At 41.4% G+C, this 21,940-nt stretch overlaps 1 protein-coding gene across 2 annotated transcripts in view; it reads left to right on the top strand.

Moving 5' to 3' along the window:
• The first annotated feature begins 458 nt into the window (after nucleotides 1–458).
• IL20RA (interleukin 20 receptor subunit alpha) overlaps nucleotides 459–21,940 on the top strand; it is a 34,889-nt gene continuing 13,407 nt past the window's right edge. The window contains exon 1 of one of the 2 annotated variants that reach the window (XM_087865518.1): nucleotides 459–712. In XM_087865518.1, the coding sequence (XP_087721644.1) occupies nucleotides 586–712 (127 nt within the window). In that variant the 5' untranslated portion in view covers nucleotides 459–585. The remainder of the gene's footprint in view (nucleotides 713–21,940) is intronic. The other variant, XM_087865519.1, reaches the window with a different exon arrangement.

Here is a 21,940-nt window from a genome sequence, read left to right as displayed (position 1 = left end):
ACCCCTGCTCACAAGCTCGGGGGGCTTCATTCAAACAGATACCTCGACTTTCTGAGTTTCCCTTTTCTCTTCCGTACAATGGGACAACACCTGGTTGCAGGTGGCGAGGATTGCATGACATCAAACACAATGCATGGCAGAGTGCCTGGAAGTATGTTAAGAAACAAATACCCATCTCATTCTTCAGGCACTGACCTCTGACATTTCGAAGCTTCGAGGAGCGACTCTCAGGCCTGAATACCAGACTCACTTTTCTGTGTGCTCACCTCACTCTCTCCTCCCTGGAGTGCGGTGTTACCTACACCAGTGACCTGGCAGGTCGGGGCCGTGGAAACTCGTTCAGACTCTCGGAACTGCGTGGCTGGGGGCCAGAAATCGCGGGGTCCCTCCCCTCGCGCTGGCAGCCAGCCGGGCTGCGGCGGGACGCGGGTGGGGCACAGCCGGGGTACCGCCTCCTTGGGCTCCGGCCGCAGACAGCGCCGCGCGCCGCGCCAGCCGAGGGCCCAGGGATCCGAGGAAGGCAGCGGCTCGAGGGGGCGGGTCGCTGCGGGCCGCCAGCCGAGATGTGACCCGGCCCCGTCGCCCATGTGGGCCCGCCGACCCCCGGCGGGAGCGGCGGCCAGAGGGGTCCGGGCGCCCGGCCGCCGTGCCCTGCGGCTGCTGCTGCCCCTGCTGCTGCTGCTGCTGGCGGCCGCGCCGTCGGGACGCGCAGGTAGGCGGGTGCGGGACGGGGACGTGACCGGGCCCGGCCCGCCGACGGCCGAGCGCCGCCCAGGTCCGTCCGCCCGCGGGTGTCGCGTTCACGCGCGCGCAGCGGGAGGCGCGGGGGTGGGCGCCAGGAGCCCTGGGAGAAACTCACCGCCGCCTCGCGCGCGCCTGCTGCGGCGACAAGTTTGCAGGACTGAGAGTTTCACTCTTCCCGTTGCCGGGGGTGCAGTGAGGTGGAGGAAGTGTGACAGTGGTGGCTCTGAGTGGAACCCGCAGCTCGGAACTTGAGGTTGGCGGCAGTGACCGTGCGCAGGCGCCCGCCCGTACCCGCCGCCCTTCAACAAGGACCAACCCTGGGCTGGCAGTGACCGTTGCGCCTTCTAGAAAATACCGACTCCCGGGAAGGGTCTGCTTGGAAAGAACAGGGTCTAGACAGAGGCAGCGTTTCTAAAATAAGATTGGCTCTCTTGAGCACGTCATTGTTTCTCCTTTGCAGTTACGACCATGTACAGATATGTGCTCTTTGATTTTTTGGAAATAACAAAACTTTTAACTGATTTAGGATATAAGGTAACTGAAATGTGCTTTGCTGTGTTTTTAAGTTTAAATTCTACCAACTGGAATCCAGTAAGCCAGGATGATTCATTAACCTGATTTCTTTTTAATTCTTCTGCATTTCTGGCATATGAGAAAAGATTTTTTTTTTTTGAAAGCAAGATATCAGGGATTTTTTGAAAAACTAAAATCAGCAAAACTTCCCAGAATATTGTACTTTGTAGGGACGTGGTTCGGGCTTTTATGCCTTTTAACCCAGAGCTGAACAGCAGTGAATGCAGAAAGAAAGTTGCCCTCGAATGTGCACTGTTCTTAGTAGTCTAAGAAAAAGTTATTTAAGTTTTTTTTTAAAGATTTTATTTATTTATTTGACAAAGATAGAGGCAGCCAGCGAGAGAGGGAACACAAGCAGGGGAAGTGGGAGAGGAAGAAGCAGGCTCCCAGCGGAGGAGCCTGATGTGGGGCTCAATCCCAGAACGCGGGGATCACACCCTGAGCCCAAGGCAGACGCTTAACGACTGAGCCACCCAGGCGCCCCATTATTTAAGTTTGATACAGTTATTATGGAAGCAACCCCACTGTCCATGATAGATGAACGGATAAACAAGATGCATTACCCATGCACACACCACCTACAGAATATGTCTCAACCATAGAAAAGAATGGGATTTTGCCATTTGCAAAAACATGGGTGGACCTAGAGAGTATTAAACTAAGTGAAATAAGTCAGGCAGAAAAAGGCAAGTACCATATGATTTCACCCATGTGTGGAATCTAAAAAAGAAAACAAATGAATAAACAAACGAAAAGCAGAAACAGACCCATAAATAGTGAGACCAAACTGATGGTTGCCAGAGGGAAAATAGTGGGAAATGGGCAAAATGAGTGAAGGAGAGTGTGAGATCCAGGCTTGCAGTTATGGAATGAATAAGTCATGGGGATAAAAGGTACAGCACAGCGAATATAGTCAGTGTTATTATAATAGTGTTGTGCTGTGATAGTAGTTATACATGTGAGCATAGCATACTTATACTTGTGGGATCGCTATGTTGTACACCTGAAACTAATGTAACATGGGGTGTCAACTACACTTCAATAGGAAGAAATCAGAAAGGGAGACAAACCATGAAAGACTCTGGACTCTGGGAACTAAACTGAGGGTTACAGAAGGGAGGTGGGTAGGGAGATGGCGTAAGCAGGTGATGGGTAATAAGGGGGGCACATGTGGTGATGAGCACTGGGTGTTATATGCAACTAATGAATCATTGAACACTACATCAAAAACTAATGATGTACTATATGCTGGCTAATTGAACATAATACAAGAATTTTTTAAAATAAAAAAGGAAAAACACAGTAATAATAAGTTCAATAGAGTTACAAAAGTTAAGAAGTGTGCATATCGATGTTGGAGAGATTTTTAAACAATAGATATTATACCCCAAAAATGTTTCTCTTCAAAATCCTGCATTTCTCAAAAAGTATAGTCATTTTATTTTATTTTGTATTCATAAATATATTTATAATATATTATTATATGATTTTATATTACATTATTTTATAGCTATTTCCTACATATGCTGAACGGAAAGAGACTACTCCTGACTTAGATATTGAGTCTTCAACTAACAGACCTGAATTTTCTTGTTTCTATATTTAATCAAAGAGAGAAATAAAGCTTGCTCCATAATTGGGTTGTGGGGCTGACATTAGAAGGTAGTAATATTGTTGGCATTAAAGCAAAATTTGAGGGGGAAAAAAAACCCAGAAGACTCTTTTCTGATCCACAAGACCCAGGTACTTTCTTAGCTCTTCTAAAAGCATTGCTGTTTTCTTCTGGGTCTTCAGGCACCCTAAGGACTGCTGGAAAAACCAGGTTAGAAGCTACCTGGATACCATACTTACCTCTTAATAGAGAGTGATTTCTATCCTGATGGGTCAGCCACAATATCTACTAAACAGTGTGGGCTGTGGGTTAGATGACATTGCCACTCTTGGGTAGGGAAATACTTAAATTTTTTGAACGTTTTAGCACAAATATTCAGTCACCCAACTCAGTATTTGGATCAGGCTATATAAACCAACCATTCAAAGACAAAAAAAAAAACTCAACATAGCATCAACATTTTAGGAAAGTTAAATGATTAAATTTTAAAAAGTTAAAAATTAAATTGATATTTAATTTCAGGCAAGCTTTTAACAGAATTCAGAATATCCGTGATTTTCCCTCAAGGCAGGCATGACACCCACATTCATTTTCACTCTCTAAACTCTCCAGGGACAGAGTTTCACCAGCGAGTTTATCCTTGTTGCATATCAAAATCTGCCCTGTTGGCCCATTCCCATGCTTACTCTTCAGTGAAGATAAGGAGCTGTGGTCAGCATCGTATAAACAAGCATCTGAAGCCGATAAGAGAGAGAGGGAGAAGATGACTTCCCAAGGTCATGTTCTCCTCTCCTCAAGCCTTTCAGAGGTATCCATTGCTGTAGAATAATTCTGAACTCGCCTACAAGGTTTTGTGTGGACCACTCCTTCCTGTCTCTCAGCCTTACCTCACACCACTTACTTCATGCTATACTGTCCTTTTTCCAGTGCCTAGAGCAAGCCAAACCATTTTTCATCTCAGAGACTTCATACTTGTAGTTCCTTGCGCTACACTGTTCCTACCCCCCTATCCCTAACCCACAATTCTAACTCCTGCTCAGACTTGACATCTCACCTCCAATAAGCCTCCCTCAAGGGGATCTGCCCAAGATCCCCAAAGAAGGAAAAGAATATGGAGTTTATTAAGCATGTCTAGGAACAAATGAGCTTAGCTTTACTTTTGGAGCTTTTAGAATACAGCGTAAATATCACTACTACATCTATGCTTATTAGAACTAATTTGCTATAATTAACGTGGTGAAGGTATGTGTTGAAGTCTCTGTTCTTTGATATCAACACAGCAGCTTTTGGGTATTCTATTTCACTGAGAAGTTATTTGTACACACACAGATGGTTCCAGTGGTCTTATTAAGTTCCTTTCATTATTTTTTTAAATTTTAATTTTGAAATAATTTGACGCTTACAAAAAAGTTTCAGAAACCGTAGGCTTTCTGTAAATCCCTTAGCTGGTTTCTCCCAGGTTTAACATCTTACATAACCATTGTACATTGTTCAGAACCAGGACATTAACGTTGGTATAATAGACTCACCAAACTATAGACCTTGCTCGGATTTCAACCATTTTTCCACTAAGGCTCTTTTTCTGTTCCAGAATCCCACTTTACCTTTTGCTGTCTTGTCTCCTTCGTCTCCTCCAATCTATGACAATTCCTCAGCCTGTTCTTGCTTTCCTGTCCTTGACACTTTGGAGTGTCATCTCTTCTTAGAATGTCCTCCATTGGTCGTGTGATGTTTCTTCACGATGAGAGTGAGGTTGTTCCTTTAGAGCAAATTATGTTGTCTTTCTCAGTGCATCATAGCAAAGGATTTATGATATCAGTATGTCCTGTTTGTGGGAACGTTAACCTTGATCACTTGGGTAAGGTGGTGTCTGCAGGGATTTTCATTGTGTAGTTACTGTTACTTTGGGGGAAGACATAAGGTCATTTCTTGTACATTTGCATGGCTTCCACATTTCTCAGCTCGAGGCGCGTCCCCAGCCTGTCTAAAGAGCATCACGTATCCCAGATCCCAGCATGTGGTGTAGGATTGCCAGCCTCACTCCAGAATGTGTGTACCTACTGCCTTTAACTCTTTATTGAGCTACCTCTAAAACAAATCCGGGAAAGGCAGTATTCAGTATCAGAGAATAACAAAGGAGATTTGTTATCTCTGCGAGGTGGTGTGGTATAGGAACAACGTGGTAGGGCGGAGGAGCGACTGACAGTTCTCTGAGTGTACCTTTGGTACGGCTCTGACTGGTAGAGCCATAGGTGGGACACATATTTCCCATTTAAGCATAAACTTTGGACAAAGGAATGGGTAGATGGAATTATTTGTGTTATAAAATGAATATGTTATATAAGCATTTCAACATAAAACATTAATTATTTTTTATAATATATATTTTTTAAGATTTTTAAATTTATTTTCGAGGAAGAGAACACGGGAGCAGAGACGGGGTGGGGGGAGCAGAGGGACAAGCTGACTCTGCACTGAACCCAGGGCTTGACGTGGGGCTTGATTCCATGAGCCTGAGATCATGACCTGAGCCGAAATCAACAGTCAGACGCTAGCCGACTGAGCCACCCAGGTGCCCCTATATCTGTGTGTTGCCTTTGTTAGTCCTTGGCATAGTACTTTAAATTTGCGGGTTTTTGCTTAAAAGCACCTTTAACTACACACATGATGTTTCTTAAAAATGATTTTCTATTTGCATCTTTTTCTTCTTTGTACAATTTTACCAGGTATCATTGACACCTTTATCTCCATGATGATTTTAAAAAATAGACATCTGGGAATCAGCGGCAGCTTAAAGTAGCATCATTTTATCCATCTTATTAACATTACACTTATGCTATGAGTGTGATATTTTGAAAACATTCTGATTTTTCTTGGTCCATATTTATGTTTGTTTGGCACAAAAACTGATACCAGAAAAATGAATTAAATCATTATCATCAATTCCAAGATACATCAATTACTTATAAAATTGGAGAACAAGAAAACTTTAGGGAAAAAATTGCCAGCTGGAGATATTAAAATTAAATCCTCTACTTTAGTTTTCAGAATTCCTTTGGATATAGAAACCTGGGGTTGACAGGACATTATTAAAGTCCCATTCAACAGCTCCTCATATGAATCTCCTCCACAGCATTACTTCCAGATCATTACCTCTCTGCTGTTTGAGCACCTGTCATCATGGGACACTCACTGCCTGGCACCCAAGGCAGGATGTCCTGTTACTACAGACTTCCAACTGTGAAAATGTCCTTCCATGTAAAGAACTAAGGTCTCACTCCCTTGGATCTTCACCCATAGTTGGCCCTCACTCTATGCTGCTGAAGCCATGCACAACAGGCCGTACAGATAACCGAACGCACCATCTGTGTCTTTTCCCCTCTCAGCCAACCACCTTCCAGTTACGTCATGCCAGCCTCTCTCTTGGTCTTTCTAGCATGTGTGTGTTCCAGTTTGTCTGCAAGTTTCCAAGCTGCCTCCCTGTAGGTCATGAGGAGACGGCTGGTCTACTAACATTTCAAACACGCCTGGCGTGTTTGTCCTTAATGTCCTAATGATTCAGCATCAGGTTCTTAGTGAACATAGGTTTCCTGATACCTGAAAGCTGCCCTCCTTTTCTTTGTTGTCCTCTCCTAGGAGACACAGAGTCTGAACCCTCATTTCAACTCAGGCTTTCATATGAAGAAAATTTCACTTCGTGGAGGTAGTTTTCTTTCTGTTTGCTTCTCAAAGGATAGAAGATGGAAGTATGGCATAGTGTTTGATCTAGAACTTGTGTCTGTGATGCAATTAAGGATACTCTTTTCTGGAAAGAAAAAATTTTCCTGATTATCTATTCAACTCTAGTTCTGTTTTTTGACTGTGGTGGTCACCGTATTGCACATTGAGCCCCAAAATGGCTCCCATACAGCTGCCATAGTCCCCTCATGCGCTGCTTTCTCGGAGGCCAGCTCTGCCTCCAGTCACAGAGAACTGGCATACTTTTTCCGCTACGGACTTGTCAGTAAGTTGTCCTCAGACTTCCTGATTCTCAACATGTATGCTTTTCATCCAGCCTCCTCAAAGTTCCATCCCATACAGTTGCATTTGTATTTTGGTGGTATGAGGTTTTTTTGGCAACTGCATTGTCCTCGTTAAAACATGTGCTTACAGTATTTCCTCCATTTAATTTTTCTCCCTCTCAACTTTGCAGATCTTTTGCCTCTTGCATCAATCCCCTCATCTTTACTTTCTGGAGAGTCGGCAGCCCTTCAAGCATTCGTCGTTCTCCTCAGTAAACGCTGGGTTCATTTTTGAGGAAAGATGCAAGCAAACAAAATATACCTCTTGTATTAGTTTTCTGAAACTGCCGTAACAAAGTACCACAAACTGAGTAGCTTAAAATAGCGTAAATGTATTCTCTCACAGTTCTGGAAGCTAGAAGCCTGAAATTCCGATGTGGGCAGGGCTGACTCCCCCTGAGGGCTGTGAGGGAACATCTGTGCCGTGCGTCTCTCCTAGCTTCCGGTGGTTGCTGAAATCCTTGGCACCCCTTGGCTTGCTGATCGTCATTCCAATTCTCTGCCTTCGCATGGAGCTGTCCCTGTCTCTTCACACAATCTTCCCTCTGTGCACGTCTCTCTTTGTGTCCAAATTTCCCCCTTTTATAAGGATACCAGTCATATTGGATTAGGCCCACCCTAATCACCTCTTTTTAACTGATTACCTCTCTAAAGACCCTACACCTAATTAAGGTTACTTTATGAGGTACCGGGGGTGAGGATTTCAACATACTTCTTTTGGGGAGGCACAACTGGATTCCTAAGTACCTGCCATACCCTCACAGGCTCCTAGGGCAGGATCCATGAGCTTGGCTTCTAACGTGCAGAAAAGCTACCTTCTCAGCCCCATGCAGTGGCGCTCCTCCTCGGCATGTTCATAGTCTATGTCCTCTGCCAAAGGGCAACCTTCATAGAAGCGTCATGCCTGAAAGTCTCTCCTGAGAATGTTGAGGGCAGAGATGAGGTCTTCTCTTGTACTTTCCATAACATGAACGTAAGAGAGAGACACCATTTGGTAATACATTCAAATATGGAATTGCTATTGTGTAAGCCTAAAACTAATATAGGTCAATTCTAGCTCAATAAAAGAGGTGGGGAGCCATCAGTGGTGTGTAATCAAGACAGTGCAGTGTAAATTTTTTCAGCAGAGAGGCTCACTGTCCTCGGACCCCTACCTCCTGCCTCAGCTTCTCCGAGGGGCGCTTTCACTGCAAAATCCTCACTCTTGCACCAGCAAGGACCATTTTCACAGTTAAGGCTAACTATCCATCTGATTCCAAGCCAGCCCTCCTCCTCCATTTTAGATTAAAATATATGTATTGCAAAAAGTCCACTAAATTATCTACTAAAGGCTCTACTTTGTTATTGTAAAAATTAGCTCGTAATTCCTAAGTGTAAAATAGAATATCACATGCAGTTCAGGAGCAAATAACTTAGGGGAATAAGGTATTCGATGTGGTCAGACTTAACCAAGAAGAATAACCTTATCCATTTTGAGTTTTCGGAAGTTAAAATAAACCTGACACAATATGATTTGAGCACTTTTCATTCATCCAGTGTCATTCGTTCATATCTCTCAGGAACAGTTGTAGGCATTGAGGTGAACATGAAAACAAGGTCTCTTTCTTCACAGAGCTTTTAGTCACAGACAGGTAATGACGTTAAAGTAAAAATGCCAGAATTGAGAAAATCACAGTTCTTTAACAGCAGAGAACAAGGTAACCAATTAAATCTAGAAGGCAGGCAGGGCTTCCTCTAAAAAGGGTCCTCTAAATTGAGACTCATAAGAGTTGCTGGCATATATATATATATATATATATATATATATATATATATATACACACACATATATATATATTAGACATATATAAAATTTTATATATATCACTTCACATTCTCCCTATTGAAGGAGAAAAGTTGCATTATATAAGCAGTGAGCTGTCAAAGTAAATGTCTTGCTTATGAACCAATACTTCCAATGCTTTTAGGAAAAACATAAATTTAATAAATAGTTACAGGTAGGCTATTATCCGTAGTATGTAAAACAATTATAATTCAACATAAACTCAGCTCTTTTGCATTTCAAATATTAGCAGGAAAATACAGGCATACCTCATCTTATTGCACTTTGTCGATATGGCATTTTTCACAAAGTGAAGATTTGTGGCAAGCATGCCTCCAGCAGGTAGGTCCCCGGCAGCATTTGCTCACTTTGTATCTCTGTATCACATTTGATGATTCCAACAATATTTCAAACTTTTTCATTATTATTTTTTAATAATAATTTTTTATTATGTTATGTTAGTCACCATACAGTATATCCTTAGTTTTTGATGTAGTGTTCCATGATTCATTGTTTGCATATGACACCCAGTGCCATGCAATATGTGCCCTCCTTAAACCCATCATCGGCCTATCCCAGTCCCCCACCTCCCTCCCCTCTGAAGCCCTCAGTTTGTTTCCCAGAGTCCACAGTCTCTCAAGCTTCATTCCCCCTTCTGTTTACCCCCCTTCATTCTTCCCTTCCTTCTGCTACCGATCTTCCTGCATTTCTTCTGTTCCATAAATGAGTGAAACCATATGATAATTGTTTTTCTCTGCTTGACTTATTTCACTTAGCATAATCTCCTCCAGTCCCGTCCATTTTGCAGCAAATGTTGGGTAATCGGGGTAATCGTTCTGAGTAATATTCCATTGTATATATGGGCCACATCTTCTTAATCCAGTCATCTGTTGAAGGGCATCTCGGCTCCTTCCATGATTTAGCTATTGTGGACAATGCTGCTATGAACATTGGGGTGCATATGGCCCTTCTCTTCACTACGTCTGTATCTTTGGGGTAAATACCCAGTAGTGCAATTGCTGGATCATAGGGTAGCTCAATTTTTAACTTTCTAAGGGACCTCCACACTGTTTTCCAAAGTGGCTATATCAACTTGCATTCCCGCCAACAGTGTAAGAGGGTTCCCCTTTCTCCACATCCTCTCCAACATTTGTTGTTTCCTGCCTTGTCCATTTTTGCCATTCTAACTGGTGTAAGGTGGTATCTCAAGGTAGTTTTGATTTGAATTTCCCTGATGGCTAATGATTTTGAACATTTTTCCATGTGTCTGTTAGCCCTTTGTACATCCTCATTGGAAAAGTGTCTGTTCATATCTTCTGCCCATTTTTTTGATTTATTTGTTTCTCGTGTATTGAGTAGATCTTGGATACCAGTCTTTTATCTGTAGCATCATTTGCAAATATCTTCTCCCATTCCGTGGGCTGCCTCTTAGTTTTTTTGACTATTTCCTTGGCTGTGCAGAAGCTTTTTATCTTGAGAAAGTCCCACAAGTTCACTTTTTCTTTTGTTTCTCTTGCCTTTGGAGATGTGTCATGAAAAAAGTTGCTGTGGCTGATGTCAAAGAGGTTGCAGCCTGTGTTCTCCTCCATGATTTTGATGGATTCCTGTCTCACATCGAGGTCTTTCATCCATTTGGAGTTTATCTTTGTGTATGGTGTGAGACAGTGGTCAAGTTTCATTCTTTTGCATATAGCTGTCCAATTTTCCCAGCACCATTTATTGAAGAGACTGTCTTTTTTCCACTGGATATTTTTTCCTGCTTCGTCAAAAGTTAGTTGCCCAAAGAGCCGAGGGTCCATTTCTGGGCTCTCTATTCTGTTCCATTGGTCTATGTGTCTGTTTTTGTGCCAATACCATGCTGTCTTTGTGATCACAGCTTTGTAGTATAGCTTGAAATCCGGCAATGTGATACCCACAGCTTTGTTTTTCCTTTTCAATAATTCCTTGGCGATTCGGGGCGTTTTCTGGTTCCACACAAATTTAAGGGCTGTTTGTACATTTGTTATGGTTATTGGTGATCTTTGATCAGTGGTTCTGACTTGCTGAGTGATGGTTAGCTCAGATGATGGTTAATATTTTTTAGCAATAAAGTATCTTTTAATTAAGTTATGTACATTGTTTTCTTTTTTTTTAAGATTTTATTTATTTATTCGACAGAGATAGAGACAGCCAGCGAGAGAGGGAACACAAGCAGGGGGAGTGGGAGAGGACGAAGCAGGCTCATAGCAGAGGAGCCTGGTGTGGGTCTCGATCCCATAACGCCGGGATCACGCCCTGAGCTGAAGGCAGATGCCTAACCGCTGTGCCACCCAGGCGCCCCTGTACATTGTTTTCTTAGACATAATGCTGTTGCACATTTTGTAGACAACAGTATAGTGTAAACATAACTTTCGTATTCACTGGGAAACCAGAAAATGCATTTGGCTCACTTTATTGTGATACTGACTTTAGTGCAGTGGCTTGGAACGGAAACTGCAGTCTAGGGTATACCTGCGAAGCTATATCCTGCCCTAAGCGTAGTCTATCTATAAGTTACCAAGTAGTTAATATTCCCTTTCTCACCTACAATTCTTTCTTATATAACTACACATCAGAAAACAAAACATGGGCAGGAGTAAGGAGCTTAGCAGCCACAGGATAGCCTGACTTCACGGTCATTGGCAGCCTCAAGTCACCGTGGTCTGTGGCTCTTTGCAATACCGAATCAAACCACACACGGTTATCAAAAGGCACAATTGTTACAGCTGTGGTTTTGCAAGATAGGGCTGGTGTCCTAGGTGCTATTTCCCACTTCCTTAATCAACACAGCCCTTTGAAGGCTATGTTGGCTTTAGTGAGCAAGAGCAAAGGGAATGTCTTAATTGATCCATTCTCTCAGTTGTCCCTGGAGAAGTTCCAAGGCTGTCAGTGCAGCAGTGCCCTTGACTTCTCTTTGTGGGTGGCCTCTTCATTGTTGCTCTGCTTTTCTCATGACCTGGGCTTTTTTCCATCTTTGTGTCAGTTAAGGACCTAAAAGAGCTGATCTTCAGTGTGGCCCACGCAGCATGCGGGACTTCTGTTCATTTTATTGCATATAGTTACACAACGTCATCCAGGCACAGTTCAACCCCAAAGAGGTCTGATCGTAGTCCTGGTCACCCACAAAAACATCACAGCACCTACTTGTCACTATAGAGGAGAGTTGGCCTACTGAAAACATGTTTACCTTTCTGACAGTGTTTCTGATGGCTACTGTACACTTCCATTTTGGTCTTGTTCAACTGAAAAATCTGAGATTACAACGGTGACCACACCATCAACCTCATTTACCTCAAAATCCCAGTCAACAATGAACAAGAAGTCCCACATGCTGCCACTAAAATCACCACTAAATAATTACTTCTGAGTTACTTTCCACTAAATAATTATTTTTAAAACTCTCTGACTTTTTCTATTAATCACTTTCTCACATTTTTGTCTTGCTGACTTTCTCTCTGATAATTTCAAGTGATAGAAATACGAATAAAAGAATGGCTTTGCTCCTGTGAGGATAAAGAAGTTCTAGTTGTGAAAATGATTTGAAAAATAGATGATATTTAACTAATACTTGTTAATTGAACTTGGAATTCCCAACAGCTATTCTTTTCAGTACCTTAGTGGTCCCAAATGGGTTGCCCTTAACTCTTTTCTTCTTTTTTTTAATAATAATTTTTATTATGTTATGTTAGTCACCATACAGTATATCCTTAGTTTTTGATGTAATGTCCCATGATTCATTATTTGCGTATAACACCCAGTGCTCCATGTAATATGTGCCCTCCTTAATACCCATCACCGGCCTCTCCCAGTCCCCCACGCCCCTCCCCTCTGAAGCCCTCAGTTTGTTTCCCAGAGTCCATAGTCTCTCGTGGTTCATTCCACCTTCTGTTTACCCCCCCTTCATTCTTCCCTTCCTTCTCCTACTGATCTTCCTGCTGTTTCTTATGTTCTATTAATGAGTGAAACCATATGATAATTGTCTTTCTCTCTTCTTACTTTCATCTTTTCCTTTCCAAGGCAAGTTATCAAGTACTACAGGCTCCCAACCCACATTCGAATCTACTTCTTCACAGTTACTATGATGTTCATTATTACAAATCAAGATACTTTAGAGATCACAAAATGTAGAGAAAATCAAGTTCTTTCCACAAAAAGCTAATTTCTAAAAGGGAAAGGAAGACATTTATATAAGAGATGACATAAAGTAGTACAACTGGTTTTCTAACCATGGGGCTGACATATACAACTTAATAACGACGTCTTCAAAATAGGCCTTTTAGAAGGTGATGCAAAAAATCTCACCACAAAGTATTTTTTAACCTCCTTTTTACAGAGTTCCAAGTAGAGCCTGTCTATGTTGGTCAGAATAGCCCATTAAGTGGCAAACCTTCATCTTGGAGATATGATTTAATTTTCAAAAGCATTCCAAGCCATTTCCAACAAACTTGGGTAATCAAGCTGGAAAATCAGGCTACCATTGGGCAAAAGCAAGGTGTGACTATAAAAAAAAAAAATGAGATGGAATTTCTTGCATGTTTATGAGCTACCTCTGAAAACAATTACAGTTGAAAGGAAACATGCCCCAAATGCCATGAGCTGAGCAGTACCATAGGAATAATTATAAACCCTCCCCTGGAAACTACACGGAAGATGCACAGTCTCCTTGATGGGTAAACACCAATATATTTCTTTTAAAAAGTAGTCTGGACTTTAAGGTCTTGCTTGCTACTAGGTACCAATGGTAATAGTCAAAAACATGTTTAAGCACATAAATTTATTTGTTGAGGTGTGGCTATAAAGAAATAGCACTGCTTTTTTCTGTATGACTCATGCATCACTCATCCACATAAATGTTCACATTCCTGGCAGGGAAAGCGTACTATTGATGGACTGTGTCCCAGATTCAGACAACCTCTGCTGGCTCCATGAGAACAGAGCCTTCTGTGGGTTTCTGGCTTCTGCTGCCCCCTAGTGCCTATTAGTTTCTATTTCTAGCACACAGTAGGTGCCCAGTAACTATGTTGAATGAATGACGTGACTATGTACAGTTCCACCAGGGTAAGCTTCAATGAAGAAGATATACTTGGATTTTCCTCATTGAGTTTCTTCTGTCTCTCCTTCGAAGCAATCATCTATCACATGCAAAATTTATAATGATCATACAATCCCTTCTTCCCACAACACTGTTCTTAAGACCATTTCCTAAAGGCGGTAGGTGAGTATCCTACTATAGGAGCCCTGTCTTGGTCAGAACGCTTGGTCTCAGTCAAGTATCCGCCAAATGGCTGAATAACCACGGCCAAGTCATGCAGCTTCTCTGGGGTGTTATCAATTCACCTGTAAAGTAAGAGTAGTAACTAAGGAGGACAACACTAAATGAATAATGATTGAGCGCTTTTTTTGTGGCAGGCACTGTTCCAGGAGGTCTACGTAAAAAATCTTATTTAATCATCCCATCCATCCTACGAAGCACATAGTATTGTTTTATTTTACAAAGAGGAGATTGAGGTGTGGAGGTTAAGTAACTGACTTGAGTGCACATGGCTGGTAAGTGGTAGAACAGGGAGGGAGTGGGCTCCAGTGTGGCTCTGGAACTCTTGTTCTTAGAGCTTCTCTCTGACCTACTCACATAAACAATTACTAGAAGCCAGTGAGCGAGGCCAGGTGGCGGCCCTGTGTGAGGTACAGTATTATCAGAGAGAACATCGAGGCAGCGCACAGACAACAATGAGTGGGCCAAGAGAGAGTAGAGAAATAACCGTGGACATGTGGTTCGGGAGAGACCATCAAGTTTATAGGAACTCATGTTAACCCCAACCCATGCTCTCTCCTTCATAGAACACAGCTGGGTATCCTTTCTGAGGTAAATAGTTCCAGAATCATATTTTAAGGGCTGATTTTAAATGACTAGTTTTTAAGGGTCCTTGATATGTAATTAGAGAAGAGAGGAGAAAGAGGAGTTAATATTTTTCAAGAGAACTAGTTTACAACTTGAGACAAAAGAAAATCTCTTTTTCCTTTCAGCACGATGAAGTTAGACAAGACCCAAGAAAATCTGTCTAAAGGCAGCAATACCGTTTGGCTTTCGTTTGGTGGTTAGGACACGTTATGTACAGCTCATGCCCTCTGAAATGGGTTCATCACCCTCTGGTGCTGTTTGTTAACTCTTTTAACCTCACTCCCCACAATAAAGAACTGATACAAGCATATTCAGGTATTTTCCTATTTCAAAAGACACTGCAATGTGTAGCAGCCACTTGCCGTGTGTGGGCTACTGTTCCTTCATTAAAAATCATCTGTTGAGTGTCTTTTGACTGTTAGTCCCCCGTGTACAATGTAAGTTGGCCAAGGTGGTTTCAAGATACCAAGATTTGGCAGTTCAGGCGGTTCCCACCCCCATTCAGTCCTTCTGTGAATCTGGATCCTGCCCTGCCTCCATGACTTATGTGAGCCCCACCAGCCCCTGGTTAGTTCAGTTCAAAAGCATTTATTTGCCAGGTGCTGGCGATTCAAAGACTATAAGACATGGAGCCCAATGTCAAATGGCTTAGAACCTGGTGATTCCTTAACTCTGTTCTAGCTTCAGAGGGGGCTGGGGGCTGGGGGTTGGAGACATTCTCTGGGTAAGGCTGGGCAGGGTTTCCTCTATGCCAAGGTTCCCTAGTTAGTCGTGAGCTTGAGAAACTTGAGTGGCCCCAAAGGGGAAGTCACCAGAGGTGGACACATTTGACTGTTAAGCCTCTTGCAGCCTGGTTGTTTTCCTCACTGGTGGATGAACATACGGTCCATAACAGGAAAATCAAATTCCTCAGCACCCCAAAGACAGAGGTTTGAGTCACCACAAGACTGATTACCCTGACCCTTCGTGAGTCACTCTAAAAACCTCACACTTTTTATGAGTGTACGTTAAGCACTAAATTGTACATGAGCTTTTCCCACAGTGTAATGAAATGGAAATATCTTTGATGGTCAGGCATATAATTAAAAGTGCAACATTTCTTAGAGGATGTAGTATTAGCTTTGAGGCCACTAGGAAAATGTTGCATACCATTTCGCTACACCTGGAGATCTGTATTTATGCAAGGTAACTCTTGGCACAAATGTAGTAGCCACATTCTATAACATTCCATCAATGAAGTTGTCATAGATTTGCCCATTTCAAATGTCATTTATCTATTCTCTTCCTACCAGAAGGACCCAAGAATATAGACAGGATTTTCTCCTTATGGTGTATAACATAGATGAGTCTAGGCTAGAAAACTTCCCCGAAGGTCAAGATATTACAAAAGGAAAATAAACACTGAGAGCAGACACAAATCTAAAGGATGTGGCTTACGGATAGAGCTAACCAATCATTACTTGGAAGTTCATTAGGTAGACACCTCCTTGCTGACCTCTCGCAGCTTTGATAAGGCAGAGACCTTCTTAAATAGCTGCAATTCAAGGGGCACCATTAAGTATCCCTCCGTTGCCCAAAGTCCATACCTGCTCAGGAAAGTTCAAAAGAAGCCCAGAGTTCCCACCCCTTTTTGAGGTCTGCTGAGTTCCATTTTCTCTTCAAAGACCAGCCTCTTACCCAGATGACTGTCATCAAGAATGCCCACCCCACCCCACTCCCCTTTAGTGGAGACCATGCATACCCTACATAACATCACATCATCATCATGTCATTAAATTGGTCCAAGCCAATCTTCATTACATGGAGGAATGAGGGGCCTTTTAGTTCCAAAAAATGCTCTAGGAGGAGGGCACCAAAATTGTAGAGGCACAGAACAGTGGAGCAAGTTAGGAAATCGCTGGTAATTTGGCTAGTGAACATGGTGCATTTGGCAGAATTGCAAAAGCAAAGTTCAGACCACACCATGAAGAATCTTGCGTTCCAAACTAAAGTCCTAATCCCACAGCACTCCCAGAAATAAAACTGTGTGCCAATCCAACAGCTCTATAGTGTAGGATGTGAAATGGATGGACCATCAGAGAATCAGAGCTATACTTAGAGGCCATAAATCTATATGAACAAAAATGCTTTTGTTACTCATAAGCTGGCACTTGACTCCTGACATCAATGTGGGTGGGACATAGTTTCACTTCGGTGTTGAATAAATTATCTTATCAGTCTGGGCACGTTAGAAAAATGACTTATCTCAATTTGAATGTTTACTCAGGAGTGTCTTCCTTTATGTTTTCCAAACTTGAAACACAGTGCCTAAGAACTTCACAAAGATTTAAAAACCACGAGTAAATACTAGTTATCAATTCTTTGTCTAAGTGTGCTAGTTCTTCTCCTTAAAAAAAAAAGTGCTAGTTCTATTTGTTATTACTCCTTTGCATCATCAAAACAGATAAAAGGGCAAGTATTCCTTGATAAATCCTCATCTGTTAGCTTTCAAAGCATAGGAATTCTGTTGCTAAGACCCTTGCAGCTCTCCCTCATCAGGAGGCCCTGTTGTTTCTACTTTGAAAACGGAACTGGGAGCTGCCCACCCACCTCCATGTCCACAGCCAGCATCGGGGTTCAAGCCCATCCTTCCTCACTAAGACTATTATAATTATGGTCTTGCTGGTCTCTCCAGTTCTAGTCCTGCCCCCATTCAATCTTTCTCCCCTCAGTAATGAATTAATCTATATGAAATATAAATAGGCTCATGGCATGCCCTATTTAAAGGGTTTCAGTACTTTCCCACAGAATTTCAAATGGAATCCTGATACCTTCCCAAGGGCCTATAGAGATGGCCACTCCAGCTCTACATATTTTTTCAATTTCTTCTTGGCCACTCTCCTCTTCCTCACTTTTTTTTTTTTTCCAAACACAGTTTGACAGTTCTAAGGAAATGTGTTTTTGGATGAGATTTTTTTTTCCATCTCAGGGGTCTTTGCCTGGAACATTGCCCTCCCACCCCAAGCTGACTCTTAAGACCTTATGTGAGTAGGTACTGTGGCCCTCTGCTCCAACCTTATTCCCTTTCATAGCCTAATCACCAAACTTATAAGCACATGTTTGTTTCTTTTTTTACTTGTTAATGGTGTCCCTCTTCCTGCTAGCCTGGGAACTCCAGAAAGGCAGGAACCCATCTGTATTCACCATCAGATATCTACATAGTAGCACCGACTTCATTTCCTGCAGCTGCCTTCACAAAGTACCACAGGCTAAGTGGCTTAAAACAACAAAAATTTATTTTCTTATAGTTCTGGAGGTTAGAAGTACAAAATCAAGGTGTTGGCAGGGCCGTGCTCCCTCTGAAGCCTCTAGAAGAAGTTCCTTCCTTGCTTCTTCCAACTTCTGGGAGTCCCAGGCATTCCTTGGCTTGTAGGGAATCCAGTCCCCCATTTTCAAGTAACATTTTCCCTGTGTCACTGTGTCTTCATCTGGCCATCTTCTTAAAAGGACTCCAGTCATATTGGATTAGAAGTCCTCTCTACTCCGGTATGATCTCATCTTAACTATTTATGCTTGCAACAACCCTACTTCCAAATAAGGAAACATTTTGAGGTACTAGGGGTTAGAACGTCAATATATCTTTTTGGGGACGGCACAATTCCACTGATAATAGCACCTAACGAATATTAGTTGAATGGATAAATAAGATGACTCTTGAGCTGATGTTTCTCATCGATATAAATGGAATTGACTGTAGTGTATTTTGTATAGGAGACAAAGAGCTAAAGCCCAAGGCCAAGGCAAAATATATTATTTCTTCATCTCTAAGTTTTGCTATGGTTTCAAATTGATAGAAGGCATCTACTCAGCAACTAAAAAGACACCAGAATAGACTCAAACACACCCTTCTAAAAATCCCTGTTTTTCTAGTCAACACACATTGTGTGAGGATTGTGTCAAAGCAGAAATAGAGTTCTGCGTGCGTTCTCCAGGATCAGATATGGGCCAAAAGGAAATAATCTGAGAGGAAAAGGAAAAGGATTTCTTCCCAGGGTATGGTGGGATCTGAAGAGATGTACTGATGACATCAATATCTAATATTTATTAATACTTAAATGATTCTATATATGAATACCTAGGATAATATGTGTTTTCTCATCAGTCTCGTCTTTGTTTAAATTCAGATAAGGATTAGTTTGCAAGGGTAGCAGGTGAGTGAGGAGGTTAACAGTGTAGGTTCTGAACCCAACTCCTCCACTTTCTAGCTGTGTGAACTTGTGACACTTCTGTGTCTCAGTTTCCTCATCTGCATAATGGCGATGATAATGGTACCCTCCATAGGGCTGTTATGGGAATTGTATGATTTGGTTGTATAAAGCACATAGAATTGTGTCGGCTGCATGGTAAGGATTCAATAAATGTTAGCTACAGTTTTCATTATATACTAGCCATTGGCCTCACTTCAACTAAATCTTGATGGCTGGCTACCCAAAATGTGGTGATACATATGATTTACCCGTAACGTAGACTTGCAAAGGAAGGCATGTGCATTTCATAACATTTCCAGTGAGATATATCTTCTTTTCAAAAAATAGAATGACGTGAGGAAAAAATTGTTTAACGTTTTAGTGTTATTGTCACACTATTAATTTTCTTTAACATATTTTGATAATTGACTTGGCATTTCTAGGGGATTATTTAAACAATTATAAAACATGAATCAAGATGTTTGTTGAACCAATGAACATTAATGATTGACAGCACATTCCGGAGCATGGTTCATTTCAGAATAGCAAAATTACTGTATTTCCTCCTAACAATGACCAAGAAAATTAAATTACATTAACCTGAAATGAGCAATCCATTTTTTTTTATTCCATGTCATTTCTTAAAACTGTTTTGGGTATGTTTTAAGCATCTTGAGAATTCTGTCAACTGTTTACTTATATTAAAAGATAAGCAGAAGGGCAACCTCGGTGGCTCAGTTGGTTAAGCAACCTAACCCTTGGTTTCAGCCCAGGTCATGATCTCAGGCTCTTGAGATAGAGCCCCCACCCCCATCAGGCTCCACCTTCAGTGCGGAGTAAGCTTGAAATTCTTTCCCCTCCTCTCTCTCCCTCCCCCTCTATTCCTTCCCACTGAACACAATATCATGCTGTCTTTCTGTCTCTCAAATAAATAAATAAATAAATAAATAAATAAATAAAAAAAATATTTTTAAAAATGAGCAGAAATCAGAACTGTTGAAGATAAAGATTTATAGAGATTAAACATTGGCACATATGTCTGGACTATAATATCTCACATAACTTGTGTTTTATATCTCCAAACTTGTTGCCACACACTGGAATATTCTAATTTCTTGTCGTTAGTTCTATGGAGCCATGTTTTGATAATATCTTCCATCTATGAGATTATAATACACAGTCTACTTTAATCTTCACTCTTACAAGACGCTAACCACTCTTCACATGCACATGTCATATAAACATGGAGAAACACAGGTTTTAGATCTGAAAAGACCCTTGGAACTTTTTATGTTAAAAGTGTTCCTCACTTTTAAAGGGTTGGAAAACACGATGCTTCATGGCACTGCCTCCCCCATGTTCTCAGTTTCATCCTCAAAGCTCTCATTAAAAATCAGAACCTATTGATAGCACAGAGCAGTATTAAATCACTGATAATTACACATGGCATATGATCTCCCAAAAAAAGACCAATACCAGTTGATATGTGATGGTTCTAGGAGTTAGAAGGATAGAAATCAAAGGCAGGCTGTGTCTTTTTGAGATCTCTCTGCCTCTACCAGACACATACCCACACACTGATCAGCTGATAGTGCTTCTCCTTGAGTATTTAACTTTCTTCTTAAAAATAAAACTGAGGTATTAAAAAGAATGATCAAGGTTAAAAGTAGGAGCCATTACAAATACAGCGTACGCACACACACCCAAACACACACTCAACCACCTATATTTTGGTTACTGTGCTGCATGTTAAAGAGTTTATTTTGGCTTAGAATTAGGGTTGCATTACAAAGTTTAATTCTAAAGCAAAGAATTTTTTTCTGTCTTTTCATTTGGTTTGTGGAATTACAATACATTGTATAGAGCTAATCTTAGCCAAGGATTACCCCAAGGATAAAATTAATTTCTTTCTCCGACACTAGCCCCAGCCAATTTACACAAGAATTACAGGACTGTAGTTAAAATTAGACCAGTCTTTGGTGACTTAGCTAAATTTCATTTCCTAAGTTTGGTTTGCAGTATCAAAATTTGTTATTTTCCAAGTTCATTGACTAAAATATGTGTATTTATGATGAGATATGTTCTTCATAAAATCTGATTGCTTATAACCCAGGACTTTGTGGTCTCTCCAATATTTTAAGTTAACATTTTGATTCTTACATGTTACCAATGATTTTTAAAATTTATTTTAATTCAAGGAACATCCGTGTTTTCTTTTATAAGAAACAGTCCTCCACTTTCCTTTTATCCTTTTCTAATTTGTTGGTAGTGTCTCAATTCTTTATCATTTCTATAGAGAGGATTTCTACAGATTAATCCTCTAGGATATAGTTTTCTTAGAGCACAGTTATGTGAACATATCAGCATTTAATTAAATATGCTGTCTTCCTTCACTGGTTTCTTTTCTAATTATTGCTTTATTACATATTTTAGTAAAGCTAACCCTAACACCAGTCTCTAAAACTTGAGACTTTCAGGGTCATTTATCTTACATTTTATTTCTGTATCTAATAAGAGGACTGTTTTATTTATAAGCTGGTGCACTAACAGACTACCCCCAAAATGGTTTAAAACAATCATTTAACTTTTCTCACAAGTCTGAGGGTTAACTGGGGCTCAGCTGGATGGTTCTTCCGCTGGTCTCATTTGGAGTCTCTCATGCAGCTTCAGTCCATGGCAGATGCGGCTGGAGTGTCCACAAGTGGCTTCATTCCAGCCTCCTGTTGGAAGGCTGGGCTCTGCTAGAACAACTGAACATTTCCCTCTTTGCGTGGCCTGTTGTGATTTCTCCAACAGAGTGGCCCAGCTTTTAACTGGCAGCTCAGGACTTTCAAAAAGGCAAAAGGAGAAACTGCCAGACCTTCTTAAGACTTAGTCCCAGAGTTACTTCTGCCACATTCTGTTGGTTGAAATGTCATCAGGTCAGCTCAGGTTTAGGAGGAAATATGACGTCCGTACTGGAAAGTGTGATTAGTTGGGCCATGT

Source organism: Ursus americanus, chromosome 11 (genome assembly GCF_024610735.1).
Source record: "Ursus americanus isolate L20-20 chromosome 11, mUrsAme1.1.p, whole genome shotgun sequence".
Classification (NCBI taxonomy): domain Eukaryota; kingdom Metazoa; phylum Chordata; class Mammalia; order Carnivora; family Ursidae; genus Ursus; species Ursus americanus.
The sequence above is the reverse complement of the archived record's forward strand: the minus strand, read 5'-3'. Positions and strand labels throughout refer to the sequence as shown.